This window comes from Saimiri boliviensis, chromosome 4 (assembly GCF_048565385.1).
Source record: "Saimiri boliviensis isolate mSaiBol1 chromosome 4, mSaiBol1.pri, whole genome shotgun sequence".
NCBI classification, from domain to species: domain Eukaryota; kingdom Metazoa; phylum Chordata; class Mammalia; order Primates; family Cebidae; genus Saimiri; species Saimiri boliviensis.
In genome coordinates, this window is record NC_133452.1 from 23,958,096 (window position 1) to 23,981,772 (window position 23,677).

General features: G+C 35.8%; 1 protein-coding gene across 4 annotated transcripts in view; it reads left to right on the forward strand.

Annotated features, from left to right (window-relative positions):
- Nucleotides 1-479: 479 nt before the first annotated feature.
- Nucleotides 480-23,677, forward strand: part of SHPRH (SNF2 histone linker PHD RING helicase) — an 85,815-nt gene continuing 62,617 nt past the window's right edge. For 2 of the 4 annotated variants that reach the window (XR_012517161.1, XM_010337528.2), the window contains exons 1-10: nt 481-687; nt 8,785-9,450; nt 11,599-11,728; nt 13,573-13,791; nt 15,702-15,780; nt 16,398-16,548; nt 17,693-17,801; nt 18,394-18,650; nt 20,897-21,553; nt 22,820-23,071. Coding sequence is in view for 3 of the 4 variants with exons in the window: in XM_010337528.2 (XP_010335830.1) it covers nt 8,818-9,450; nt 11,599-11,728; nt 13,573-13,791; nt 15,702-15,780; nt 16,398-16,548; nt 17,693-17,801; nt 18,394-18,650; nt 20,897-21,553; nt 22,820-23,071 (2,487 nt within the window). In the remaining variant the exon portion in view is untranslated. Of the gene's footprint in view, nt 688-730; nt 942-8,784; nt 9,451-11,598; nt 11,729-13,572; nt 13,792-15,701; nt 15,781-16,397; nt 16,549-17,692; nt 17,802-18,393; nt 18,651-20,896; nt 21,554-22,819; nt 23,072-23,677 lie in introns of those variants that run through there. The other 2 variants (XM_074397316.1, XM_074397315.1) reach the window with 2 other exon arrangements.

Here is a 23,677-nt window from a genome sequence, read left to right on the forward strand (position 1 = left end):
TTTTTTTTTTTTTTTTGTTTTGTTTTGTTTTTTTTTTTTTTTGAGACGGAGTTTCGCTCTTGTTACCCAGGCTGGAGTGCAATGGCGTGATCTCGGCTCACCGCAACCTCCGCCTCCTGGGTTCAGGCAATTCTCCTGCCTCAGCCTCCTGAGTAGCTGGAATTACAGGCACGTGCCACCATGCCCAGCTAATTTTTTGCACCTTTAGTAGAGACGGGGTTTCACCATGTTGACCAGGATGGTCTCGATCTCTTGACCTCGTGATCCACCCGCCTCGGCCTCCCAAAGTGCTGGGATTACAGGCTTGAGCCACCGCGCCCGGCTTCCCTGCTGTATTTTCTAATGGTGTGTGGCAGAGCTATCGCGAGACTCCGCTGTATTCTTAGCAGGTTTTTTAACAGTGTGGACTTGCGCAGAAGAGACTCATGAAGCCAGTGCAGGAAAAAGGGGGCGGGCTTTCCGACGCGCGCATTCGCCTTGACCCCACGCTGCTGCGCGCGCCCGGCAGCTAGGCGCTGTGGTTTCTGGGTCTCCCCGGGAACCCCTACACGATCCCACAGAAAGCTCTCCTGCCGACCTCAAGCGGCTGTTCGGTGGGTGGCGAATGCGTGCCTGTGATCTGCGGAGTCCGTAGAGGAGCGCAGGCCTGGTGCAAAGGGACTCAAGAGGCTCGAAGAACCCGCTTGGGTAGGCGCTTGGGTGGAGGGTCAGGGGTCAGAGGTCAGGAGGGAGGCCGTCTCTGGCCTTCCGGACCGGGGAGAGAGGACTCTGGTTGTCCTGGAGCCCGGGAAGCTCGAGGACTGCGAGGGAGTCGCAGCGCGAGTCTTCCGCACCCCTTCTCGATCCCGGACGAGCGAGCCCCGGACCCCCGCGGCTCTCCCGGGATACAGTGGGGCAGTGGGAAAGGAGGCTGTGCTTCTCCCCCTGTATCGGGGCCTGAGGTGTGTCTCGAGCGTCCACACTCTAGGAACCGGGGTCCGTCGTCGCGCTCTCCGGCCTCGCGGTCGCTTGTCTGCTGGGCCTGCTGGGAGGGATCCGGCGCTGACAGCCCCGCTCGGTCTCCGGGAGCCGCTTGTGGGTCTCTAGGAAGATAACTGAATGGGTATCACTGTGCGCAGCAGATCTGTCCCCCAGGCTGGAACTGGGACGCCGCCTCCCCTCTTTATGCGCGGCGTTGTGTTAGTAAAAGGGGAGACGGAGGCTTCTCAGTCCGACTCGGAGTTCTCCGTTACCTTTGGAGCCAGATTAATTACATTCGAATCGTTCAACCTCAGAATCATCCTTTCACATTGTACAGTGTGACTGGCACTTGCTAGGTTTAGGAACGAAAGTAGGGTGTTATTTGATGATTGATGGTCACTGTATAATAAACACAGTATTATTAAATAACGACCGGGAAGCATGTACCCTTTTTCCAAGTAGTTTGACATTAGCACGAGATAGAAATAAGAGATGTGGGATGCCTTCCAACTTTTACTTAAGGAACTTGGGGCTTTATCTGAGCAAAATAAGATGCAATTAAAGTCATTAGTGTTATTTTACATTATTCCAGTGGGCATTAGTAGGAATGATGAAACTCTCTTGAATAGAAATGATCCATAATATCTGTATTATCACCAAAAAAACTATTGGCTTATGATTAGGAAACATGCTAGAGACGGAGGTCCTGAGCAGTATTGTAATAATTATATCTGTGCTCATTAACCTGCACTTTCTGGAGCTTTGAAGGACCAGTTAACCAGTAAGCTGGTAGTTGAGAATAAAGTAATTTACTTTTGAGAGATGCTCCTATATATCCTGTTTATACACCCGAAAGGAGCTGGACTTGTAGAACTATTAAAACAAAGCTTTTATTATTAAGAGTTTAGGCTAGTAAGATTTAGGGGAAACAGTTTGCTGGTGAAAAAGCTTCTTATAAGGACATTTTCCAAGTGTATGTAACTAACGTATTTTAGCATTCAGTAGATGAAAGTACTTCACCTTGCTGGAATTTCTGCAGAAAGGGAAAAGATTGTGTTCATCCTGGGTCATTAAGAGCTTCCTAGTACTTTGTAAGGAGTGGGCTTTGCTTCCATAAAACAACCCTTTGGACAGGAAATATGGCAAGTATATAATCCCTTTTGCCCTTGATAGCCTGAACCAAGGTCTACCATGGATTTGTTGTAATTCAGGATTTGTATGTATGTTTTAAAGAGGAAATAATATTTTGGAGGGAAAAAGGTGAATTTAAAGTTTGTTATTCATTTGTTGGATTTTCTTAGTAATTTAACATTTTACATTTATTTTTCTGGGATTCCATCCTTGTTTTCTGTTAAAAGATACAGTTCAGTCAGGTTTCCCTGCCTCATTCTAGTATTTCATTAGATTTCATTTTTCTCAGAAATACGAAAGAATAGTTTCACATTACCTATAGTCTTCTAGAATCTGGATAAGAGACAATTCTCCAAAAAGAAATGTGAGTAAAGTACCATTGGGTCCTCAAAAGGAAGGAATATATCCATGGAGTTAGAGATCTTTGTTTCACCCTTTTAGTATGTCTTTACTTCCTAGCACTGACCTGCTAGGAAGGTCATTGGGAGTACAACATTAGGAGTACAACACTGAATGTGAAACTACTCTCGCCCATCTTTCAAAGTGAGCACTGTAACAGTTGGCTGGAAGAAAGAGGGGCCCTTAACTCACCTTCTCTAGTCATGGAAGACTTTCCAGGAAAGACTGGGATGGAAACAGGCATAAAAGCAATTCAAGCAAAAGGCTTTTACATTTAAATACAAGACAATAAAAGTGTGGTCCATGTATAAAACTTCACATAATCATGTTCTACCCAAACACTGCTGATTAAGGAGGAAGAAGTAGTTGTGATTGCTAAGGTATGAAGAAAGCTAGACGAATATGGGAATTTCTTCTAGTATAGAGTTTCACTAGTACTTGACTTACTAGTAGCCAAATAGCATTTTAGTCTTAAGTATTTTTGACCAAATACTATTTTCTTTCATTCAAGAAGTTAACTCTGAATAGAGATTGTCTTAAGAGTCAACCAAAACCAGGAGCTTTTTGTTTGTTTGGTGATTTTTTGATTATGAATGTTTACTCAGTTAAGAACTGGACAAAGGGAGAGCATTGCTAGAAATTCTGGTATTTACTTGTCTGCAATTTATCAGTATCATTGATAAGTACCTTTAGGCACTAGTATTGGAAGAATCAGGTTGAAATAAAACATCTGAAGGAATGTGCAAATTATAATGGTGTACATAATTTAAAAGATACTAGATGGATTTTACCAGAAAACAGAATAAATAGTTGAAGTAATGTTTTCTGGTTTGGTAATATGTCTGTTACAAAAATTATTCTAAGAAACATGGCACATATTACTTCTCACATTCCATTAGCTAGGACTGGTCACAGGACCATGCTAAGCTGTGCAGCCATTTCTCAACTACTCTGTACTTTTGAAAGGAAAGAAGTGGATTTAAGTAGGCAGCTGGTTATCCATAACAAGGTTTTTCAAATTTGGCTGCGCGCTGGAATTTTTTAGGGATTATAAAAAGTAAAGGGGTAGTGCCTGGGTCCTTCCCTAAGACATTCTGATTTAGTCGACTAGGCATCAGGATTTTTTTAAGTTTCTCTGATGATTCTAATGTGCAGTCAAGTTTGAGAAGCACTGATCTGTGGTCCCCCATTTTGCCACATTAAAGTTTGGTTATTGTAAAATGTAGTTTGGAGCAAGAGTCCCCAAACCCTGGGCGACTGGTGCCAGTCCATGGCCTGTTAGAACCAGGCTGCACTACAGGACGTGAGCTGTGGGCGAGCGAGCATTACCACCTGAGCTCTGCCTCCTGCCAGATCAACAGTCAGTAGATTATCATAGGAGCATGAACCCTCCTGTGAAATGCATATACACAGGATCTAGGTTGCCCGCTTCTTATTAAAATCTATTGCCTGATGATCTAAAGTGAAACGATTTCATCCCTAAACCACCCCCTCCACCTCCCACTTTTCTCCTCCAGTCCATCGAAAAATTATCTTCCATGAAACCTGTTTATGATACCAAAAAAGTTGGGAACTGCTGGTTTAGAGTATTCTCAGGATGATGATTTTAGCAACTACCATTTGAATACAGGCCAAATTTCTGGTACCGCACAATTGTACTTAAATTACTTCTAACCACAATCCTGCTATCATGCCCATTTTAGAGATGAGAAAACTGGCACAGAAGACTGGATAGCTATTCCAGTGCCACACAGTTAGCAAATGCCAAAACTGGAATTAGAATGAATTTAAGACTTCAAAGTGTTGCATTCTCATCTGTAAGCCACATTGCTTTGCAAATGTGAGACTGCTAGACAGTTGTTTTTGGGTTTTCAGAGTTCATGATTCCACAGTAACTAATATTATTATTATTCCACAATAATTAATATTATTATGGTTAGTGTGGTACATTGTGTAACTGGCTTAATTCCCTTCCTCCACCCCCTTTATGCCTCCACCCCCCAAATCCACGTTCTTTGCCATATGCAGTTTCACCCAGTAAAGAAGTGTAGTATAATTCTCTACTACTTGACATTGGGTCCATGGATTTGACTTGTTTTGGTCACTGTGGCACCTTTGTGGTTTTTAAGCACTTTGAAACTACTCGTGTGATTGGATTTGCACGAATACACCTCAACCATTGCCATAAAGAACATTCCTAGGTTACTTTGCTGATTCAAGGAGTGGGGATAAGAACTACATTAAGCAGACCCAAACTGCTCTTCCAGAAACCTAGCCTAGATCAGCCTCTTTCAGCTAATGTGCAGATATGTGAGAAGAAATGATTATGATTGCTGTATCAAGGCATTGAGCTTTAGAGTAGTGTGTTATACAGCATGTTGGTGGCAGTAGTTAACTGATAAGCTGGTATAGCCTAACTTTTTAAAGTTCTAGCAGAGTGACCGACTTTCAGTATTCCAGCTTGTGCTTTGAGGAGAACTGGACAAACACAAACATAAACACTTAGGAAATTAAGAACTTTCTATAATATTCCTCAAGATAAGCTAGGCTAACACACTTTAAAAGTAGGTAACCATAGCCAAGGATCGATTTTAATCCATCACCTGCACATTCTTAAGTGAAGTACTAGCTAAGGGAATAGAATTCTCATGATGGACTTAAGCACTGTTTGATATATAGACTTTTTGCAATTATGTGAATGTTCTATATTTGTACTGTCCAGTACAGTAGCCACCAGTCACAAAGGGCTGTTGAGCACTTGAAGTGGGGCAAGTGGGACCAAAGAGCTGAGTTTATAATAGCATTTAATTTTATGTATAGTCACATATCACTTAATGATAAGGATATGTTATGAGGCAAGTTTGTTGTGTGAACATCTTAGAGTATACTTACACAAACCTAGATGGTACTGCCAGCCTGCTATACACCTAGACTCTATGGTACAGCCTACTGCTCCTAAGCTACAAACCCGTACAGTTTATTACTGTGCTAGATTCTGTAGGCAGTTGTCACACAGTAGTATTTGTTTATTTAAACATATCTAAATATAGAAAAGGTACAGTAAAGGTATGGTATAGAAGACTTATCATGAATGCTGCTTATAACACTGAAAGTTGCTCTCAGTGAGTGTGGAGGCCTAAGGCATTACTGTACACTTTTGTAGACCTTGTAAACACTACAGTTAGGCTATGGCTAAATTTACTAAAAAATAAAGTAATGAACTATGATACAATGGCTGTGATGTCAATAGTCCATAGGAATTTTTCAGCTCCCTTATGGAACCACTGTAATATTTGGTCCCTTATCAAACAAAATCCCACTATGCAATGCATAACTGTATTTAAAATTAAGTATCCACATGCAGCTAATAACTAACTTATTGGACTTGCTTTGGCCAATAGCAGATAGAAACTACTTCCTTGGATCTGCCAAGGAAACCTTCCTTCGAATCACAGGGCTACCTTGTTCCTAAATAAAGTTTCAGTCATCAAGGAAGGAGGATAGATCTTAGGCAGTAAATAATATTATTTTAGTTTCTTTTATGGTTGTTAGTCTATTCATGTTTTGTTTGTAGGGCCAGTTTTGTTCATTTGTATTTTGTTAACAAACTACTCATTTTATCTAGATTTTTCAGGTTTATTAGAATAAAGTTATACTTAATATTAAAATTTATAAATCATGCATCTACTTTGTTTTTGCTCTTTAAATCAACTTTAAGATATAATTTATATATTAAAAAATTCAACAATTTAAAATATGTAATTTGATGAGTTTTGACAGGTATATACTATGCAATCATATGTTGAACATTTCTGTTACCCCAAAGCCTTCCTTCCAGCTTCTTTGCCATCAGTCACCTCTTTCTACTTCCTTGCCCCTGGTAACCACTAATCGCTTTCTGCAATTAGTTTTTTTGCCATTTCAAGAATTTCATGTAAATGAAATCATACAGTATATAGTCTTTCACATCTGGCTTCCTTCAGTTTAGCATAATGCTCTAACAGTTCATGTCATTTTATAGAAGTCTTGTTTCTTTTTTTTATCACAGAATAGTATTCCATTTGTGTGACTATGCTGCAGTTTGTCCATTCACCAGTTGCTGGACATTTGGATTTTCTTCCAGTTTGGGACTTTTAATAGTAAAGTTGTTAACATTTAAGTTTTAAGTTTTTGTGGATTTATGTTTTGATTTCTCTTGGATAAATACCTAAGAGAGGGATTACTAGGCTGTATAGTAAGTTATATTTCATTTTATTAGAAACTCATAAGCTTTTCCAAAGTGACTCTACTGTGTTCAAATGGTTCAGTTCTGCTTGAGCCATACTCTCAGTGTTTTAAATTTGTGACTATTCTAATATAGTGGGCATCTCATTGTGATTTTGGGTTGAATTTGCATTGCTTTAATGACTGATGGTGGTGAAAATATTTTCATGTGCTTATTTTACACTTATAGGTCATCTTTGGTGAAATGTCTGTTCAAAAATTTTTGACCATTTTTAAATTAAGTGTCTCTTAATATTGATTTGTGACAGTTCTTTGTATATTCTGCAAACATATCCTTCATCAGATACTTGATTTGCTAATATTTTCTCCTGTCTATGACTTGTCTTATTTTGATGACAGTATCTTTTGAAGAACCAAAATATTTAATTTTGATGAAACTTTTTCTTTTCTAAAATTATATTGACTTTTCTGTATTGTAGGCATTTTTGTATAAATTTTAACATCAGGTTGTCAGTTCCTACAAAAGAAACCTGTTGGAATTTTGATTGGGATTACTTTTCTATAGGTCAATACTGAGAAATTGACATTTGAACATATTGAGTCTTCCAGTTCAGAAACATAGAACATTGTATAGATCTTTGATTATACTATTTTCTATGTTTTTGTATATGCTTGAAAATTTTCACAATAAAAATATAGTCAGTTAGCTTTTAGAGAAATTAAAAGTCAAGAAAAAGTTTATTATATTTATACACATATTTTTCATTTTTGCTTTTTATTTCCTTATGTGGATCCAGATTTCCATCTGATGTCATATTTCTTCTACCCAAGAACTTCTTGTAACATTTCTTAGATTATAGGTATACAGCTGATAAGTGCTTTTGGCCTTTGTTTGTCTTTTTTTCACCTTCATTTGTTTTGAAAGATGTTTTGCTGAGTTTAGAACAGTAGGGTAGGAGAAGTGTCTAAACCAGAGAAATATGGCATATCTAAAGAGAAGCCCTCACTTTTCAGTAATTCAATTACAGCATACCTTAGATTGTGATTGTCCTTGGGTTTGCCCTCATTGGGTTTTATTGAGCTTCTTGTTTTTCTGGGTCGATGGTTTTTATAGAATTTGGAAAATTTTCATGCATGATTTTTTCAAAAAGTATTTTGCATCCTTTTCCTTCTTTCCTGCTAAGATTCCAGTTTTATGCTGTTTGACTCCTTGACATTGTCCAGTAGGTTTCTGATGTTCTGTTTATTATTTTTTCAGTCTTTGCTGATCTCAGCTTCATTTTTGACAATTCCTTTTGTTTCTGTTGTTTCCACCATTTAAGCTTATTCTGCTTTTTTTTTTTTTTTGCCATTTCTAATCTGCTGGTAATCTCATACAATGTGTTTTTTGTTTCAGAAGTTGCTTTTCCATCTGCATAAATTCTACAGGGTTCACTTGTATATCTATCATCTCTTTGTCTTGTTCATGTTTTCCTTTACCTTCTTGAACATATTGAGAATATTTATGTAGCTGTTTGATTGATTGTTTCTGCTAATTATATCATCTGTGTCATTTCTGGGGCTTTTGATTTTTTTCCTCCTTGTCATGGGTCTTATTTTTCTGTTTTCTTTTCTTTCTTTTTTTTTTTTTTTTTTTTTTTGCATGCCTGCTAATTTTAGATTTGATGCTGGACATTTGTGTTAGATTTTGCTTTACTCTTTTAAGTATTGTTAGACTTCGTTCTGAGGGGCAGTTAAATTACTTGGGACTGAGAGATTTATGTTTCTATTATATTGCTTATTACATGTATGTCTACAGTTTATTTTATACAACAAATTGCCTTTACTAAATTTATACATTAAAGATTAGTAAAACCATTAGAATTTATTTGATACATGAGATTATGATTAATATGTTCATTCCTTAGTTATATTGACCTGGTAAAAAATTACTATTGCTTTTTATTTATCTCACTGAAGATTTTATATTATGTGTATTGGCTATGAATTTATGCTGAGTTTCTCGTTGGGTAACCCTTAAATACTAAATCATCTCTTGGTATACCTCTTGTTGTTTCAATTGTCTTCTAGAGTTCACAGTTACCAACGAAAAAAAACTTGAAAATGAGCAGCCGACGGAAACGTGCTCCTCCAGTGAGGGTAGACGAGAAAAAGCAACAGCAGCTTCATTGGAATATGCATGAGGACAGAAGGAATGAAATTATCACCTTAAGTGATGATGAAGAGCAGCCCTGCCCAGGTTCAGATACCTCTTCTGCTCATTGCATCATTCTGAGTGATAGTCTAAAAGAAGAAGTGGCTCACAGAGATAAGAAGAGGTGTTCAGAAGTGATGAGCTTCTCAAAACCAATTGAAAAAGAAGAGACTGTTGGTATTTTCTCGCCTTTGTCTGAAAAGTTGAATATTGTGATTTCTCCCTATCGCTTCGATAATTCCTGGAAAGCATGTCTAGGAGAATTAACTCTTCAGCTTCTTCCTGAACAGAGTTTAATTGAAAATTTTTCTGAAAGGAGTTTTACATTGATGAGTTCAGAGTCAAGCAATCAGTTCCTGATCTGTGTTCATTCAAAAGGTGAAGATGTAGAGAAACAAAAAAAAGAACTAGTGAGTATTTGTGACAAGGGTGTTCTAGTGGAGTCATCCTTCAGTGGTGAAATGTTAGAAGATTTGGCATGGCTACAGAAGAAGAGAAGAATAAAACTTTATCAGAAACCAGAAGGAAATCACATTATCAAGGTACTCAATTTTTGTGGTGTCTTTTATGGCTCTTCTATATTGGCAGTCCACTTTGAAATTAACTTATGAGAGAAGTCTGAAAAGCCAGCAATAAGCCCTTCATTGTTAAGTTTCAAAGTGCACTTTACTTTAAGCTTTTAATAACTATAAAAAATGTATGTTACAACTAACCATTTTTAGTCTACACTTTTTCAAGATCTTTCATCTCTACTTTCAGTGACTTGTTTTGGTCCTCATCATCTCTTCCTCTTAGTTCATCAGTCATTTAACCATTTCTCTGTTTGCTATTTTGCCCATTCATAATCCTAGAATGGTAATGAATGCAAATGAAATTCTACTCTTTATTGCTTACAGAATTAAGTATAATCTTTCTAATCTGTTACACAGGTTCCTCCCCTGACAAACCCTTGAGCCGTATTCTTTATTATTATTTTTTTTATTTTGACCCAGAAACTCCAAATTGATTTATTTCTTCCACACTGTCTTTCTGTGTCTTTACTTTTGTTCTCACTGTTCCCTCTGCTTGAGTTGTTCCCTTCCCCTTCCCTGGTAATTCCTGGTCATTCTTTAATATGTAGTTTAGCATTTAATCCATTCAGGGAGATCGTTTTTTAAATCTGTTAGTAGTATTGCATGCCCTCTCCTCGGAATCTCTGATACATTTTTGTTGTTGTTTTTTTTTTGGCCTTGGCAGCTTGTCATGTACTGACATTTTAGATCTTTCCCCCTTGCTAGACTATGAAGCCTTTCATGTTTATAATCTAGTAAAGTACCTAAATTTTCAGAAGATGAATGAATGAATTTGTAATTTATTTCTGTCTCTGCCATTCACTGGCCAAGTAACTTTATGTGAATCATTTAAATGCTCTAATTTCAATTTCTTTATGAAATGTAAATAATATTCATTCTTCTTACAGCATAGAATTGTGTTTAAAAGCAGATCAGATAAAGTAAGGAAGTACACGTTGTAAACTATGAAGCAAGTTAATATGCTTTTATGCTAAATCTTGAAAAGAAATTTTAAAATGTTAATTTCGTGTTGTTTAACCGAAAACTGTCTCATACATTTTTTGCATTAATAAGAAACAACAATTTCAGAATTGTCAGAAGGAAAGGAGAAAATTTAGAATTATTAGATTGCAATTAATTTTTCCCTGTACAGTGAAACTGTATAACCAAGCATTAACGTCTTTACTGATTTTGCCAAAATTGTGGCTCAGTGGTAACAAGTATGTAATAGTTTATGACTTACATGGATATCTGTGTTCTATCTACATTTCTGCAAACCAAGTCTTTATCTATTCTGTTTTTCCTGATCCTGAATTTTGCAAATATTTAAACATTTATTGCTGCCGTAGTAAGACGTCTTCAAGTGAGCCAAGACAGAATGCAAACAGTAATTTTGCAAAGAATGAAATACATTCTTTGTCATTCATTCCTGTGTAAGCCTGGTGGATTCTGTTCTTTAGTGAAAAAATATGACATTCTCAGCGATTAGGGACTCAGGTCCAACATAGTCACCATGAAGTAAAGGGAAGCTAGACTTCTATTTTGTAAATGAGGACATTTGGGTCAAAATAAGTAGGTTATTTTTCTCAAATTTATTTAGCTTCTAAATATGAATGCCAATGTTCAGAATCAAGTCTTTAAACTGTAAAACTTTATACTACATTGCTTCACTCGGGTCAAAATATTAACATTAATCAAGGTTGATATTTAAAGATGTTTTAGTGTTTGATTCAGTAATAAGGATGCCCAAACCTAACAGTGCAGAAGAGTCCTAGCTTGTATATCATAATCTTCTGGTGAGATCTGTGTTTTTAACAAACTTGACTGATTAATTCATCAGTTTTGGGAATCATCGCATTGGTAGGTAGAACTAGGTGTTCTTATCACATTCTTCCAAGTTCAATTTCAGTTAGGGAAACACTTTCTAGCAACTCAAATTGTACGTTGTACATTTGTAGAATGAATTTCTTACTGAAAATGAAATGTGGGGGAAATTTGTTTGGTATGTATTTATTATCTGTGGCACAAATACTATGAAAACCTTTAAAAGTAGTATGCTATTTTTCTCCTTTCTTATGTCCTCATAAAGAATGCTGTATTTGAATTGAAACTACTTTCATTTTGATTAATTCTTTGTAGGTTGGAATTTATCTTTTGGAAGCTGGCCTAGCAAAACTAGACTTCTTGAGTGATGCAAATTCAAGAATGAAAAAGTTCAATCAGCTCATGAAGAAAGTAATGGAGAAGTTACACAATTATGTTATTCCAGGTAATATTTGCAGTAAACTTAAAAATTGCTATTACTTAGGAGTTGTGAGTTTTTTTCTCTAACTCTTAGAAATAACAACCAGAAAAACAGCAAATGCAGCCATAATAAAAATTAAATGATTTTATGGCAAATTATACTTATTTGAAATGCCCCACTAATATAATTTGTTTCTTGTTTAACTCTGTGCCTAGCTTATAGTAATATTAAAAAATATTTTCAGAGTCAATATGCAAGTCAAAAGGCAGAGTCTAAAGGGATCTGACTTGTTTGGGATTTTTGCATTATTTTTGTGCTTTTATTTTGTCATGGCGGAGATTCTTGGCTGGCATTTATTCCACCTCTCCTTTGCAGTCCGACAAATAATTTCAAAAGCCTGGTTCCCATAAAGACCAGATAACTTTGCTCTATTTCTTGGCAAGATGTTGCATCTTTGGTCAGGACTGCAGATTCAGACTTGTCTGCCATTGGTCACCACGGGAGAGTGTAGATGGTGTGGTGCAGCTCATCAACACTATCGGAAAAACAGCCCAAATTCTCCAAGTTCTGCTTATGGTGGGTCAGCATTATTTCAGGTGCAAATTATAGAACATTATCATACTGGAGTTTTTGGAAAATCAGTTTTTAACTTTGATTGTTCTCTGGTACATTCTTTGCAATGCTTTGTAATATCAGTAATAGTAAGTTATTTTGCAAGATAAGTACTTTAAATGAGGAAATCTCTGGTTTTGGGATTAAAAGGAATAAATTTAAGTACATCTAGAATTTTTAAAGTTATGGCCTTTTACAAATATCACAATTTGTACATTTTAAAGCCTGATATGTAAGGAAAACTTAATTTAGCTATTAATCTTAGATTTTATAATTATAGTAAAATTCTAAGACAACCAAGCATATAGCTATACATTAAGTATGAAGTTTTGGAAATTTTAGGTTGCATATATTTTATTGGAAAAAAAGTCGTACATTTTTTTGGTGCGATTTTTAGTTTTGGAATTTATGAGGTATGTCCTATAAAAGTGTATAGGCCTTTTTGCAAGCAATTCAGAAATAAATGGTATAGTTTTTCACCTTGAAAGAATTAGGTTTTAAATAAAGAACTATTAGCTGAAAGGAGTTTGTAAATATGTTCAAGGTTTTTATTTTTTTATGTTATAGGAAACATAAATCTACAGAGCAATTGTGCTCACCAAATGAAATTAGTGTTTTTACAACTTTGCATCAATAGCATAATCACTTGTCTTCCAGATGGCTGCTACTGCTACCAAATGCCTATCCTTTTTTAGCATAAGAAATAAAATGAGAACCCTTTACTTATTAGACATAGAACAGTTATGTCTGCATATGGACTTTGTATGTTAAAATTGTAAAAGTGAAATAAATTGTTCCTGTATAAACTTCAAATGGTATTCACATTGAGTTCCTCATATGTTCATAAAATATCCAATAGGCAAGACATGTCAGCTACATGTTAGATTCTCTAAGGGGCTACAGAAGTTAATAACTTTGCCTTTGTCTCACTGGGAAAGGGACCAGTGCACGTAAATGATTGCAGTACCAGATAGATTACAGTGTAGTAATGTTATAGCCAGGATATAAAAGTATTGCACAGCAAAAGAGAAAAAAAAGAAAATGCCATGGAAAAAGTAGGCAGATAAACTTTCTTAAAGAATGGATGAGTAGATTTTTGATTAATGAAGAAATAAAAGATAGGGCCTTACAGTGACAGAACACACTAAACAAGGCCCCAGAGTTGGGCAAGTTCATCATATGCTCTTAGAATAAGAATTGCTTATAATTAGAAATGGTGTATCAGTTTTTGAGAACGTTTGTTGTGTGATGTACAGATGTGTTGGAAGAGGATGAAGATGATCCAGAAAGTGAGCCAGAGGGACAGGACATTGACGAGCTGTATCACTTTGTGAAACAAACACATCAGCAAGAAACACGGTCTATCCAAGTGGATGTTCAGCATCCTGCATTGATCCCTGTGTTGAGACCCTACCAAAGAGAGGCTGTCAATTGGATGCTACAACAAGAGTGTTTCAGAAGCACTCCTGCTACTGGTAAGAATAAGATGTTTAAAGAAAAGCAGATTGATTAGAGAGATTATATGAGAGACAATTAGGGTAGGGAGAAATTGATCGTTAAAATAAATGTGCTGAAAATGTAAGATAGAACGGTTGTTTATATATAAACAAAATTATTTCCTAAGAAATTCTTCAAAATTGAAATCTAAGAAAAATAATTTGTGGGTTTCTTCATTAATAAAAGTTTGAACTGGTTTTTCCTGACAAAAGGAAATCAAAGACTCCCTCAATAGGAATTTTTTAAAACCAGGGAAATTTTTTTTTTACGCTCCTTTCAAACAAAGAGTTGCTGTTTAAAATCTGGTCAAGTGGGAATCTTATTGACCATCTGCAAGAAACTTCTCACAATTTAATGGTGAATGTTAGTGACAGAAAGCAAATTTACCAAAGTAGGAGACTTAGGTGATTAATTTTCCTAGATTTTACATTTTTTCTTTTTAATAAGTAATAAAATGACATCTATTGAAAATTTTTATGAAAGTAGTCATTTTACAGGAGGGATTTATGCCACTTCTTTATTCTTGTATTTTTTTCAATAACTTCGTTGGGGTTAAAAGTGGTGTTAGGTTACGTGGATGAATTAGATAGTGATGAAGTCTGGGCTTTTAATGTACCCATCATCTAAATAGTGTAGATTGTGCCCACTCAGTAATTTTTCATCCCTCACGTCCCTTCTGAGTCTCCAGTATCCATTATACTATTCTGTATGCCACTGTGTATTCATAGCTTAGCTAACACTTGTAAGAAAGAACATGTGGTATTTGTTTTCCTGTTCCAGTTTCTTCACTTCAGATTTAATGGTCTGCATTTTCATCCAAGTTGCTGCAAAAAACATTATTTCATTCTTTTTTATGGCTGTGTACTATTCCATGGTCTCCATGGTGTGTATACACACCTGCCCCCATCATCACACATTTTCTTTATCCACTCATTGATTTCTAGGCACTTAAATTGATCCCATATCTTTGCAATTGTGAATTTGTATTCCAATAAACATGTAAGCACAGGTGTCTTTTTGATTTAATGACTTGTTTCCCTTTGGGTAGATACCCAGTAGTGTTGCTGGAGTAAATGATAGATTTCCGTTCATGGAGAAATCTCCATGCTGTTTTTCATAGAGATTGTACCAATTTTCATTCCCATCAATAGTGTGAAAGCATTCCCTTTTTACTGCATTTGTGCCAACATCTGTAGTTTTTTGAATTTTTAATGGTCATTTTATTCTATCAGATAAAAATATAAACCATCTGTTATCTCTAAAGAAGGTGACTGAGAATTACTTGGTGTTTCATTGGTGGGTAGAAACATGCTACTTATTTGGCAGTTGGTTTAAATAAGTTAAATATTAAGGGGAAGGATAGTGGAAGATTCTGATAGAAGCAAATTCAGCACTTCCGAGTTATGGTTTTAGATATTTTTTTCTCAGTTAAACCTTTCTTCCCACTCTCAGACCTGTAGAAGTGGTCAGGTCTGATTCAGGTAAATGCGTTAGCCCACTAGCATATGCCTATTGAATTATTCAAAGACTTCATAGAATTTATTGCAAGATTTATTAAAAATAGACTTATCAGGTAGGAGCTGGTTATGTGTATTAGTTTTCCTGTTAATTCTCTGTAATTTGCTACACTTTGCTTTTCTGTCTTATTATTTGCTGATACAGATTTGTGACCAAAACAAAGGGAGCTAAAGAGTAGTATCAGAAGAAAGGAAATAGAGTGACATTTAGCTTTTTACTCATATGTTAAGTATGTGGCTTTTTCAGAATGAGACTTCACAAGAATATGGGTATCACTATGTCAGAGTATTCTCACTGTTAACTTATTCTTGTTTTAATGTGATTATCTGACAGAGGGAAAACAAAAGTTTGTTATTATATTTTTCTCTAGAAAGTGCCCTACACTACTTATGGAGAGAGATTGTTACATCTGAGGGTTTGAAACTCTACTATAATCCATATACAGGCTGGTAAGGCAAAATTTTACTTATATGCTTTATTTAAAAAATACATGTAATGAAAAACTGTCCAAGATCATTAGCATAACTATAACTTTGGCCCTATCTCATGAAGGAGTCAAAGGTAAAGTCTTATTAATTAGACATCTTTATGGATAGGATAGATTTATAATTAATAGCACTTGTCATTTTTCAGTAAATGATTTTGGAATAATAGACGTAAGGTGCTTAGTTATCAATATTTAAAGAGATTATTATTCTAAGTAAAAATATCATCTTGTTTATTATGGTGCCAGTTTTTCTTTTTTCTTCATGAATGAATCAGTAGTTATATTGCCCTTAGTAATTTTTTTATTCATAGATTCATAAAGATCATAGAAAGAAGGCAGGTGTGTTCTCTTTCAACTACTACTCATTTCTGCAGACTGACTTGTCAGCTTAGGCAGTTTTTTGGGTTATCACAGTTCTTATGTTCATAATCTACGGTTTGAATTGTTTCACCCTAAAATATAGTTTCAGTAAACTTAGACTTCATGCATTGCTTTTAGTTCTTTTTAGGAAAAGTAACTAGGAACAGTATAATTTATATTCAGATTCCTATGATGTGATTTCTCTTGTTTTTTCCTTAGCATCATTCGTGAGTACCCAAATTCTGGGCCTCAGTTGCTTGGTGGAATCTTAGCAGATGAGATGGGTCTTGGAAAGACAGTGGAGGTTTTGGCTCTAATTCTGACACATACTCGACAAGATGTCAAACAAGATGCTCTCACTCTTCCTGAGGTAGGAAGAGTACGGTAGTACTTGGAAAAGCAAGGGACATATGTTCTCAAAAAGCATCATATGTTGAACATTTGCTTGGCACTTAAGTCAACACTTTCTGTTCACTCTGTGGGTAATGATTTATATTAGTGCTTAGTTAACTTCAACTGGGCAGAGGGAATGGGATTATTTGTGACCCAGAAGGTTTATTTATTAAATGATGTTGTCATACTAGGAAGAAAATTTGCAGTCACTTACTAAACTTCCTTCTAGTTGGCAGAGAAACTCCTTTACAAAAGTACTATTGATTCCTCAAATGTTTTGTCACTAATAGAAGTCTCCATATTACCACTAAATATTTTTAAGAGCTATTGAAAAATATTCTACAAATCTCAGACATATACAGCTTAGAGCCAAATTATTAGAACTTTGTTAAAGAACAGGTAGCTTAGTCAAAATATTGCTAAATGAAACAGACTTGAAGTCCTTGTCCCAAAATACTTTGTGTTTAAAAATACAAATTTTAGAGTTTACAGAAATAACATCCACTAAGGCAAATATAGTGTATAGTTCAGTTTTCCAGTAATGAAATCTGAAGTCATTTCATTAAAACTTGCTGAAATGAAGGCAGTAGTTAAAGGTATAACCATAATTAATTACATCTAGGACCCACCAGGCTCACAGCTTTAGCATTATGTTATCTTTCAGTAAGGTCAAGTTTGCAGAATTAACCTTTCAGATTTGAGTAGGAAATAAAAAAAAAATATGTTTTTTTTTTGTAGAAAAAATGACTTGGAATATATTAACTTAACTATCAGTAACTTCTTTCTGAGATTTCCTGCTCATTACTATTTTAATTCCAAGTTACTTTCATATTACTGTAAATTTAGTGGGTTAATTTTATATTTAAATATACCTTTAAAAATTAATTTCAGAGGTTCCACACATAACATTTTGGTAATTTAAGATAAGTGATTTCTAGCGATAAGCTCAGAAATAAAAAAAAGGTATGTATATGTCTGTAGCATATTTGGCCCTTTCTCTTGCAGTTTTTTTTTTTAACACCTGTTTTGCATTTTGATAAAGAAGGAAAGTTAATTTCAGTAAGCAATTCAGAATACTGAAAGCAAAACACTTTGTAACTGCTGAATGTTGTTTATATCAGGGAAAAGTGGTGAATTATTTTATTCCATCACATTATTTTGGAGGAAAAGTGAAAGAGACAGAAATCCATAATATCGCATTTGAACCAAAAGAAAAAGTTCAGTGCCCTCGTAAGTATGACATATCTTAAAGGAAATACCTTCTTAGAGTGATCTTTGCTAAAGTTCATACCATCCTTAGAGATATCTTATAATTGTTATGAATAATTGTTTTTACAGTTACATGCTTTCATAAATGATTTTAATTACATGTAATAATATCTTAACAAAAGTGAAGATATATTCTTTTGTTTGACTTGTTTGGTCCCGGTAGTTCTTGCTCAGTCTTGTTACATTTAAATTTCTTTAGGTTATAATTTAAACCAAGCTTTGTTTATCTTTTAGCAAATGAATGTTTCTCATACTAACAGTAGAGGATACTTAAATAATGGTGAAGTTTTCTTTTATAATTTTAAATGATTATTGTTTTGTAGTATTAACAATTGAATATTAGTAATTCTTCCTTCAATTATTTCTAGTACAGTAATTTGTTTCTTGTGCTGAGATACATTTTTATTACTTATTTTTCAAAATGGGACTACACTGTAATAAATCTTTGATTTTTTTTCTTAACTCAGTCTTCATGCAGATTAAGATTAACCAAGTTTTACTTTCTTTTCATTTTAATTATTTTGACTGAGTTAGCATATCCTTTTACGTTTAGCTACACGTGTGATGATCCTGACAGCTGTGAAAGAAATGAATGGAAAAAAAGGAGTGTCCATCCTTTCCATCTATAAATATGTCAGTTCTATATACAGATACGATGTTCAACGGAACAGGAGTCTTTTGAAACGGATGCTGAAATGTTTAATTTTCGAAGGTCTTGTGAAACAGATCAAAGGCCATGGTTTCTCTGGGACTTTTACATTGGGAAAGAATTACAAGGAAGAGGATATATGTGATAAAACAAAAAAGCAGGTAACAGAGCTTGAGTTAAGCTCAATATTAGCTGCATGTATGTGATAGCGAGTACATTGACAGATCCCACCTTGATACTGAAACTCTTACAATCTAAAGATAAAAAACAAAATTTTTAGGAAAAGTACTTAGATCTGTAACTCATATTTTCTTTGTGGTTGTAAACTTCATGAGAGTAACTTTATTTTGGTTATCATTAAACCTAGAGTATTGTGCTTGGCACGTAAAAAACACTCAGATACTTTTGAGTGAATTATAAAATTTGTTGGCTAAGCATATCATAAGAGTCTAAAGCGTCTTCTGTATTATTTTTATTATTATTTTTTAAGAGACAGGGCATCTGTCTATTGCCCTGGCTAGAATGCAGTGGTCATAGTGTAGCTGTGGGAGGGAGCCAGGGCTCCTGGAACGCTCCCAGTTACCCGATGTGCCCAGGCCCTTGGCCCTCTTATCCCAAGAGTGGGGAAAGGGCCGCTGGAGGTGCAGTGAGCTTATTGTTGGAATAAATATCGTGGAGCCAAAGAGTTTTGCAGAGAACAATTTATTAGGCAGAGAGAAAGAGAGAGAGAGAATAAAAAGAGATGCAGCTCCCATGCTGCCATGGGAGGGGATACAAGCGAGGTATCCCTATAGGTAAGGAGCATCGGGCTTGGTTAACCCTTGAGTTATTCCCTCCCCTTCATGTTCTTGTCCAATGAGAGGAGTTCTTTCAAACTTCCTCTGGAGTGATTTGTCTTTGACTCTGATACCAGATTGGCTACTTGGTCTGCAATGGAACCGCCTCTTCCCAGAGGTTTCTGCGGGCTTTTTGAACAAAGAAGCTCACTTGGCTCTTCTACCCAGCCCTCGAGGGGGAAAGTTAGACAAATAACTTTACCTTTCAGATTTGGGCGTGGTTGGAGGCTTGGTGCTGGGAAGCTCCTGCCTTTGAAACCATGCCCGTAGTGGACTCGGGAAGAAAAGTTTTTTTCCTTAGCACAGTCCCTCAATAGCTAACTGAAGCACTGAACTCCTATGCTCAAGCTGTCATCTTGCCTTAGCCTCCCAAGTAGTTAGGACTACAGGCCACCATGCCTGGTTAATTTTTCTTTTTTGTAGAGGTGGGGGTCTCACTATTTTGCCCAGGCTGTTCTTAAACTGATTGCCTCAGTGTTCATCCTTCCTCAGCCTCACAAAGCCTCGATTAGAATTACTGGGGTGAGCCACCACAAGCCTGGCCTTGTGCATTCTTATGCTGCTGTCAGCAGTTAAAAAGTTTGTTCCATATTTCAAAAATATTAATAATACCTGAAATTTGCATTGCATGTTACATAATTTCAAATCTTTTATATAAATTCTCATTTTCCTTATATTATTATCTTTTTAAAATTCCTGCATTTTGATAGAAAACTGCTTTTGTTGGGCCAGTAATTTCAATTTGCTTTTAGGAAAATAGTTATAATATTTGCAGACATAACTGAAGACTGATGGTAACAAGTTAAAATGTGGAGCTACCAGCTTGGCCACCATGAAAAGGACAAAAAATTCATTTCCTGGAGTAGGGAGTCAATACCCTCAGGTAGCATAGAATACAGCAATGAAATCTGCTTTTGGTAACCGTGCTGCTGCCAAAACTAGAAAATTTCCCTCAGTTAATGCCATTGATTACATGTTGTGTCCTAACTCCCCTGTTTGACTTCAGTTCTGATCTCACTTGGAGGAAGCTGTCTCTATTACCTACCTGCCTGTCATATTCCCTCTATGTTATAAAACTGTTTATAATTGCAAGAGAGGACACAGGTAGAAAGGGGAAGGAAAGAAGGAATCTATTTGCTAATTGCAGTAACCATTGCATTATCTTTTACTTTCTTTGGATGCTATATTTTGCTACTTGGTATTTTTGTAATTGCCCTAATTTGTATATGTATGTACTTGAAAGTACTAGTCTTGTATTGATTGAGGCAGACTATAAATCATAGTAGATTAATAACAACATATTAGTAGCTTCCTTTATCTTTCTAATCTTTCATCTCTCCAGATCTTGTGCGCTTGTAGAGCCTTCCTTTTGTTTTGAGATCTGCAGACTAAAGTGAGGGTCCTTACAGAGGGCAGATTGAAAGCCACTTATCAGGAATGATTCTCCTCAGGGAAAAGGGTAGCAAAGACTGGCTGCTAGATTTTTATATAAAATACTTACGTAAAGTCAGGAGTTTAATTTCAGAAATGCAACTATGTTGAAATAAATTAATTAAATATTTTTCTCATAGGCATTAGGGAGTCCAAGGAAAACTCAGAAAGAATCTAAAAAATCAGGGAACAAGGACACAGATTCTGAATACTTGCCATCGAACACCTCTGATGATGATGATGATGATCCTTACTATTATTATTATAAGTCCCGGAGAAATCGTAGTAAATTGAGGAAAAAGCCTATTCCATCCACAAAAAAAGGAAAAAGTCAATCTTTTATCAATCCCAATTCACAAGGTCCAGCTACTAGTGACTCTGGAATAACTGATGTTGCTATGTCTAAAAATACCTGTATATCTGAATTCAACCAAGAACTTGAAACAGAGGACTGTGCCCAATCTCTACATCCTGCTGAGAGTGATGTGCCACCTTCTAATATCATGAGTCCCTTTGACACCTCTGATTATCGCTTTGAGTGCATATGTGGTGAACTTGATCAGATAGATCGTAAGCCTCGTGTTCAGTGCCTGAAGTGTCACCTATGGCAGCATGCAAAGTGTGTGAATTATGATGAGAAAAATCTGAAGATCAAGCCTTTTTACTGCCCCCACTGCCTTGTTGCAATGGAGCCAGTATCAACAAGAGCAACTCTGATCATCTCTCCAAGTTCTATCTGTCACCAATGGGTAGATGAGATCAACAGGCACGTGAGGTCATCGTCTCTTCGAGTCTTGGTAAGGCCACTGTGGACTAAAGAGGGAGAGGAAATATAAGTGTTGTTTCTTCATGATAGTTTTCTCATCTTTGTTTCTTTGTTTATCCTCAAAACTAACTGAATGATTTAATAGTAATGTTAAATCAAAGCTTAAAGAAAAATATTGAGACTAAGAAATAGTATAGTGTTACTCTTTTCTAACGTCAGAATTTCACCGTTAAAGCATTTTGAATATAAAAATGTGAGAGCTTTTTAAAAAATCTTGATTATGTAAATGAAAAAAATCTTGGTATAAGCATTTATAGTCTTCAGAGAGAAATGTAATCCAAAGGCAGCACTGTGTAATAGGAGCTTCTTATCTGATCTGCCATCTCTTAACTCCAGCATTATCCTGTGAAGCTTCAGTTACCTCAGCTGTAAAATAAGAATTTACTTATACAGCAAATCTTTATTCACCATCTGTTATGTGCCAGGAACTGTGCTGAGTTTTAAAAATAATATCCAGTGAAAAATAGTATCTAGCAAATATGATTTCCTAAATTATTGGGCACATAGTAATGTTATTGTTTCCTAATATTAGTACTCTTCACTACTTTCATTCTTCGTTTCCATGCAAATGTTACTGAAGGTTGTTATATTTCATCCACTCTACATAGGCATGGAGAATACAGTAATAAGTAAAACAATTTCTGCTCTTAAGAAGCTCTGTTCTGTGTGGGTAGGCAAACCTTTGAGTCTTAGTTCTTTCAGTTTTGAGCAAGTCACTTTTATTTTCCTTATGTGTGGGATAGAAATATTAACAACTACCAACAGAATTATTGTTGAAGTTTGGAGATAATGCGTAGCTCAGTATCTGAAACATAAAAGGCATTTCATAAATAATAGCTCTTATTGTTCTAGTTTTTCATACCATTGTGCTTTCACATTGCTATTGATTCCATCCTCCTACATACATACAGCCCTTTTCTCTTTTTGCCACCTATGAGAACCTTTTTGATATACCCCAAGTTTTAACTCCTCTGTGATTTCACCTTCTCTGCTACTGAATTCATCTTTTCGCAAAGATACTGTCACATTTCTATTTATTACAGTTTCTTGCACATTGGTTATGTAATTCATCTTCCACACTAAAATATATCCTTCTCTAAACAGGTATGGGACCTGTCTCATAGCATGAATGCTCCTAAGAAAATAGTGAGGACTGAGTAAGAGTATAAATGAGTGAATATTTTATTGTTTTTAGTGAGCCTTTTTGCAATAACTGCCTATATTGATTATTTCCTAGGTATATCAAGGAGTGAAGAAAGATGGCTTTTTACAACCTCATTTTTTGGCAGAACAGGATATAGTTATCATCACCTATGATGTACTTCGTTCAGAATTAAATTATGTTGATATCCCACATAGTAATAGTGAGGATGGACGTCGCCTACGGAACCAGAAGCGCTATATGGCTATCCCAAGCCCCCTAGTAGCCGTGGAGTGGTGGAGGATTTGCCTTGATGAAGCTCAGATGGTTGAATGTCCTGCAGTAAAAGTGAGAGTTTCTGCAAAGTCTTTTGAGGGCTGGGGAAGAAGGGAGAAAAGAATTAGGGGAACTTGAATAGTTTAATACTTTAAGTATAATTAACCTGCAGGAACACTACTTGTGCTTTTCTCTTGTGCTATGAACTACATAACCATTTGAAATTAGTTTTGTACTCTGTAAATCATTACTTTATATGAAATACGTATTTTTCAGTAAGATGTCTCTTTATGTATGATGCAGATCAAACTAAACTGCATTTAGGAACTTTTATAAGCATTTCTGCTAACTGGGAGCTCATCATGTAGCCTCTGATAGCTTTAAGCCAAAGTTGACTTTGATAGTTTTTTAAATCAGAGGCCAAAATGTTAACAGAAAATCCTTCTTTAGAGGACAGAATTTTGATTCAGCCTTTGAGTATCATGTCTTTATTCTGCTGTCTTTGGCCAGTCTATAACCTGAACTGAAAATATGAGTCATCTATTAGCGTATCTGGAGGATGGAGTGATGTAGGGCATGGATCAGTTTTATTCAGGGGCTTTTTCATTCTATAGGTATTTGAACTACCCCTCTATTTTAGGGGACCGCGTGGCAGCCTCCCACTAATGAGAGCCACTG